The 6,363-nt window shown below is 51.2% G+C and overlaps 1 protein-coding gene across 1 annotated transcript; it reads left to right on the top strand.

Annotated features, from left to right (window-relative positions):
• The first annotated feature begins 892 nt into the window (after positions 1 to 892).
• Tmem86a (transmembrane protein 86A) lies at positions 893 to 5,228 on the top strand. The gene is made up of 3 exons (XM_042691514.1): positions 893 to 1,027; positions 3,026 to 3,290; positions 3,633 to 5,228. The coding sequence occupies exons 1-3, from the start codon at positions 1,007 to 1,009 to the stop codon at positions 4,067 to 4,069; spliced, it is 723 nt and encodes a 240-aa protein (XP_042547448.1). The 5' UTR covers positions 893 to 1,006; the 3' UTR covers positions 4,070 to 5,228.
• The last annotated feature ends 1,135 nt before the right edge of the window (positions 5,229 to 6,363 follow it).

Raw genomic sequence — 6,363 nt, 5'->3', positions numbered from 1 at the left:
CAAGTCTCTCCCTGATTCTGAACAAATACAGTTCCAAATGTGCTTGAGCATTTCTAGTATATATCAACATTATAGTCACTTACAATGTATTTTTTGGCAAAGTTGCTTCACTCCTTTGGGTCTGTTATTATAGTGTGTGTGTGTATGTGTGTGTGTGTGTGATCAATTGTCTGAGTTGTGAGAGGTATGTGCCCAAGGACAACTGAGAATTTGAGTTTGCTTCTATATTAGCGTTATGGGGTCCATAGGTAGGTTACTGCTTGCCTTTTTAGATGTCTCTGTTTTACAGTGAAGGATGGAAGTCAATCCATGGTTGCTGGTTTTGTGCTTGTGTATACTTGTTTAGTGTTTAACAAGTGCCTACATTTGTGTAGTGTGATTGTAATTCTGTATACAAAGAATATAATTCTTTGTATAACGTTGGGTTATGCATCTCTGGCTTCTATCTGTCTATATCGGTATTTAGATCTATATACATACATGTACAGTTAAAATGTTTATCATGCCTGTGTAGACTGAATGTTCAAAGCCTGAAGGGAATTTGTCGTTTTTATTCTCGATCTATGAGAAAATGTTTCTGAATGCGTGCCCTGGGCAGAGATGTGTTTGTCTTTGAGCATAGTTTGCTCCTCACTCAGGCACTAGGGGTCACGGTCACGTTCCGGGATGCACTGGCCCCGCCCCCAGGGCAGGCGTGGCCTCTGGGTCCTGCCTCCGGCCAGCCGGGAAACCTCATTTTTCGGGGCAGAAACCCTGAGAGTGCAGCCGGCGCCGGCAGGCGGGCCCCGCCCACCAAAGATTCAGGCCCGCTCATTGGTGGAGGCTGAGATGACGTCACAGGGCTTACGGACAGAACCCCCAGTCCTCGGCGCGCGGGAGGTATATTGTCCTTCATCCTCGGCTTTGTTCCACGGTCGTTTGCTTAGCTGGCTGTGGGTGCGTCCCGGCCGCTGCAGCCCGGAGCCCGGTGCCAGCCGTCGTCGCAGCCGCCGCCGCCGCCGCCGCCATGGTGTCCCCGGTCACGGTGGTGAGTGAGCGAGCGAGCGAGCGAGTCAGCGGCCGAAGCCCACCGGTCTGAGTGACTGGCCGCAGCAGGCCAACCTGCCGGGGGCCCAGGAGGAGCCCAGCGTCCCCGGGCGGGAGGCGGGGGTTGTCACGATCCCCACCCGCGGCGCCCTCCTCCGCGCGCCCCCCGTCCGCCAGCCCGAGGGAGGAAAACACCGGGCACGTGACTCGGAAGCGTGACTTTGTTGATGAGCGCACAGGCGCGGGTCGGCGGGGTCGTGGCCCGGAGAGCGAGGCTGGCGCGGGGCGCGGGGTGCTGCGTAAGCGGCCCGCGGGGAGGCGTGGGAGCGGGCGGGGGCGCGGTGCGGGGGGGCGGGCAGGCTGACGGGGACCTCCTGGGAATCCTGTCCCAAGTTGGTTTCCTCCTCTTCCTCAACTTAGGAACAGGTCAGAGACGTAGGCGGGGTCGCCCCTGAGTCCCAGCAGTTGGGATAAGGTGTGAGGCGAGGATGGATCCTGCTCCTTTTCAGACTTTCCAACTCCTGCCTTTGTCGTCTTCCTATCCTTTTTCTGTTGCTGGGTTCTCAATATGACTCTCAGGGTCTCCCCACTTTCTCGGCTTCTCCTAGAAAATAGGAGACTGGGAAGAGGAGGGAGAGGACTTGTCTATGCTTCTGAAGCCTAGCAAATGGACATGTGAGGCTCAGCATCCTCTTCCGTCTTCTCCCTTGGACATGCCCCCACCCTGACCAGCCTTGATAGAGGACTTCTCAAGGAAAGCAAAAATCATTTCTGCTCCAGACTGTCCCCTCTGGCAGGACAAGACTAGGCTTGGACCCTGAAATTCTGCCTCTTCCCCACTCCACTCTCTCTAGGTACCTGGTAGGCTAGGAGTTACATGTGTCTTCAGACCCCTGCTCTGGATAGCTTACCCAGGAAGAGACACGAGCATTTTGGGCTCAGTGCGGATTTACAGTGAACCCCATCTGCTCCAAATTATCCTCAGAACCTGAGAACTAGTAGTCCAAGGAAGAGCTTCAGGGGATCACAGACTCAGAACATCTGCAGCAGTCCCCTCCCCCAGCTTGGACCATGCATGCAGCGGCCTTGAGTACAACCTTTCTTTAGCTGCCCTCCCCCCTAATCTGGCTGAGACCAAGTCAGCTGCTCCAACTTCCCCCTCTCAGTTCCCCATCTCCTCCCAGCCTGTCTGCTGGCTCCAGATCAGAAGCTGGGACAAGAAGCCCTCCCCACCCCCCTTCCTGCCTCTTTCTGGTGTGCTTCAAGTCGCTCTTGTTCTCTGGGAAACAAGTCTGACTGACACGCACTCATCCAAGGGCCTGAAATCTCTATTGTTTCAAAACAGTTTTCTTACTCCCAATCCTGGGTCTATTTTGCTATCCATCCTTAGCACCACTCCTTGTTCTTGATGCCTAAGACAAGTAGCTTGGAGGCTAAGGAGCAGGCTGGTCAAGAAGGAGAGCTTGTGGGTTGGAGGTAGTGTTGTTGCCAACTCTCCAACATTCCTGGCACTACCTAGTGTTGCCAAGGCCCTAAGCCTATGTCCTGGTCTCATTGCCCAAGGATCATGAGTTGGACAGTCAGGTGTCTCTGTGGCTTCTCAATGACTTCACTCCAGTTTGCTGGAGGCAGGGAATAATGGGGCTAAAGCAGCTCTAGGATGGAGAATCAGCTCCTGGGGACAGGGTTTAGAAGGGAAAAGCATTGGGCTGCTGAAGGGGATATTAACCAAAGGACTACTATTAGCTACCTAGTGAGCAACCATTCTGGCCTAGCTAGAGTAGACCCGAGTAAGAACAACAGTGGAGCCTTTCCTCCTAAAGCTTGAGCCCCCCGGGCAATGAGTTTATTCACACTGTTGGTTGGTTGGGAAAGGATAGTTTGGGCCTTCTTAGGATAGTGTGGAAAGTGGTGTTAGGAGAGGGGAAGGGGGAAGGGTCCTGGCTCAGAACTATGGGTTTCTGAGCTCTGAATGTTGCGTTTGTCCTGTGTTTTCCAGGTGAAGAGTGAGGGACCCAAACTGGTACCCTTCTTCAAGGCCACCTGCGTGTATTTTGTGCTGTGGCTGCCCTCATCCAGCCCATCCTGGGTCAGCGCCCTCATAAAATGCCTGCCCATCTTCTGCCTCTGGCTCTTCCTTCTGGCCCATGGCTTTGGATTCCTGCTGGCTCATCCAAGTGCCACCCGAATCTTTGTAGGACTTGTCTTCTCTGCTGTAGGTGATGCCTTCCTCATCTGGCAGGACCAGGGCTACTTTGTGCACGGTCAGTGATCATAGAAGCTGCTTGGGTTAAAAGAGGTTAAAAGAGGGTCCTGGGCTGGAGCAAAGAGGAAGAGGGAAATATTAAACAGGGCATTTCAGGGTTCCTGAGGCCAGGGACTGTGGGGTTTTGTTGGAGAATGACCTTGAAGGGGATCTGTTGATCAGTTTTAGAGTTCTTATGGGAGTGTGTGTGAGAGAACCATCTTTACCTTTTAAGGATCTTCTCATCCCTATGACTCCCAAAGCAAACTGCTGGGTTATCCCTAATCCCTTTCCCTCCATCCCTAGTACTCATTAATCACCAAAGGTGCCTTCAGCATCCTTTTTCTTCTCTTATTTTCAGGTCTGCTGATGTTTGCTGTGACCCACATGTTCTATGCCTCAGCCTTTGGCATGCGACCACTGGCTCTCCGGACAGGTCTGGTGATGGGAGTGCTGTCAGGCCTGTGTTATGCCCTCCTTTACCCAGGGCTCTCAGGTGCCTTCACCTATCTGGTGGGGGTCTATGTGGCCCTTATCAGCTTCATGGGTTGGCGAGCTATTGCAGGGCTGCAGCTAGTCGGAGCAGCTTGGCGCTGGACTGAGCTAGCAGCTGGCGGTGGTGCACTGCTGTTTATCATCTCAGATATGACCATCGCTCTCAACAAGTTCTGCTTTCCGGTGCCCTACTCTCGGGCACTCATCATGTCCACCTACTATGCTGCTCAGATGCTCATCGCCCTTTCAGCTGTGGAGAGCCGAGAGCCAGTGGAAGACTACAGACTGAGAAAGGCCAATTGAGGACCCAGGGTCTGCTCACCTCTTTCCTGGGGCTGGGGTCCAGACCCTGGGAACCTGAAGGAGCTAGATCAGGGTGGTTCAGTGATCAGTCCCAGCCTGGGACAGCAGGTACCTCTGGGGGAATTGACAAGTTTGAGGGGGAAAGCAGAAGGATCACCCTGGCAAAGCCAATGGTTCAGGACAATGCTGAGAGCCCAAGAGGCAGCCTCATGCTCCTTGTTGGAGTAGACATTGTCCCACCTGTACTCCATCAGGACTGTCAAAGCCCCACTGGAGGGTGATGGTGCTCAGTTCTTGACCCCTCCATTTATCTGCTAGGTTGAAGAGTCACTCCATCTCTATGCCTAGGACCACTGGCCATGCTGGGCTATTCTACTCTAACCCATTCTGTTCTACACAAAGTTGAGGGAAAGAGGGAACAAATCTGCTGAGATGATGCAGAGGTGGGGCTTGAAGCCCTTTTCCAACTAGGAATTGGGAAGACTGGAAGAGGGTGGAGGCTCCCTTTTCTTGTTACTTGAACAATCTCAATTCTTAAGTGGGAAGGTGAAGGAGTATCTATCTAGGCTAGGCAATAGGAGTAACTTCCTTAGTCTGGGAGGTTGCGAGTACCAAGGATTAAAGTTGGCCCGGTCTCCCGCACTGGTTGGCCCGGAGTTCAGGCCCCATACAACCACCTTTAGATCCTGTCCTCAGGGTTAGGTGAACCATGCCAAAGGAAGGGGCCAGAATGATGATGATGATGATGATGATGATGATGATGATGATGATGATGATGGTGATGTGTGTGAGTGTGTAAGTGTATGTGTGTGTGAGCATGTGTGGAGGTGAGTGATATGTGATCTTGCCTAATTTGTCTATGTCTTTCTCTGTCATATGTCTTTGTCCTGCTGTCTATAAAAGAATCAAGAGAAAGAGGGTCTCAGGGAGTTGCTGAGGGGTGTTGAGCCTGGCTCAGAGAGCTAGGACCCCTCCCCACAATGCACCAACAATGTTTTCCTCCCTGTATCATATGCACTGGGAGCAAGAGGGGGTTCCAGTGACACTCTGGACTCTTAAGCCCCAAGTCACATGCAATGCAAGGGGAGTAAGGATGGACAACTCCATCCTCGACTTCCCATGTGAAAAAGAAATAAAATAAAAACCAAGGGCTATTGGCTTCCCTACTTTGTCTGTCTGTGTGGCACGTGCCTGTCCTGGACAGGGGATAGAGGCATGGTGCCAGGGAACCTAGTTGTCCTCACAGCTTGGGTCACAGTTTTGGCCAGAGAAGCTTGGCGCCAGCCTGGTTCCCTGGCTGTGGTGACACTATGCTGGATTAAGTGGGTCTCACTTCCCTAGTCACATGTGAGTATAAGGCACTTCAGCAGGATGGGGGATGGGTATACTTTGCCCCTGTCCATATTTGTCCTTGATACACTCCCTTATGCATGAGCGCCCAATAATTTTGGGACCTTTAGCTACCTTCTGCTGCCTACCTCCTCCCATCTTTACATCTAATCTGCTGCCTGCTCCAAAATATTGCAGACTTCCTTCCAAGTGTCTCTTCCTTAGACCTTTGTTTAGTTGAGCAGCTAGGAGCAATGTGATTAGTTTGGCCAACTCATATACTAGACACGAAACCTGCTCACACTAGGGGGACATTGTCAGTTTACAGGCAAATACCACTTGTAGAAAGGGAAGTCTTGAGTGGTGGGGAATATACCATTGGTAGAGTTGCTATACATTTTTGGGGTTGTGCTATAGTAGATTCAAGTTTCATGTCTGTTCAATGATTTTTTCAAACTTTTTTTCTTTTGCTATGCTAGGGATCAAAACCAATACCTTTCACATGCTGAGAATGTATTCTGCCACAGAGCTATATCCCTAGTCCCAAACTAGAGTCTTACAGAGATCCCTTAAGGGGTGTAGCAAAAGGAGGAGAGGATTGAAAGTCTTAAATACCTTTTGTGTGTGTGTGTACTGGTCCTAGTGTTTGAATTCAGTTCCTGGAGGCTGTCCTTTAGCTTTCTTAGATTAAGGCTAGCACTCTACCACTTGAGCCACACCTCTACTTCTGCTTTTTGGTGGTTAAATGGAGATAAAAGTCTCACAGACTTTTCTTTCCTCAGGCTGGCTTTGGACCACGATCCTTAGATTTCAGCCTCCTGAGTAGCTAGGGTTACAGGTGTGAGCCAGCAGTGTCCAGCCAAGACCTATTATTTCAGGTCCAGCATTTTTTTCTTTTAAGGAATCCACTGAAAAATATATATGAAATCATAAGCTAGGTGCCAAATCCCTTTTATTTCGGATAG

The sequence above is a fragment of the Dipodomys spectabilis genome, unplaced genomic scaffold, assembly GCF_019054845.1.
Source record: "Dipodomys spectabilis isolate Male_0828 unplaced genomic scaffold, ASM1905484v1 ptg000145l, whole genome shotgun sequence".
NCBI classification, from domain to species: Eukaryota; Metazoa; Chordata; class Mammalia; order Rodentia; family Heteromyidae; genus Dipodomys; species Dipodomys spectabilis.
The sequence above is the reverse complement of the archived record's forward strand: the minus strand, read 5'-3'. Positions and strand labels throughout refer to the sequence as shown.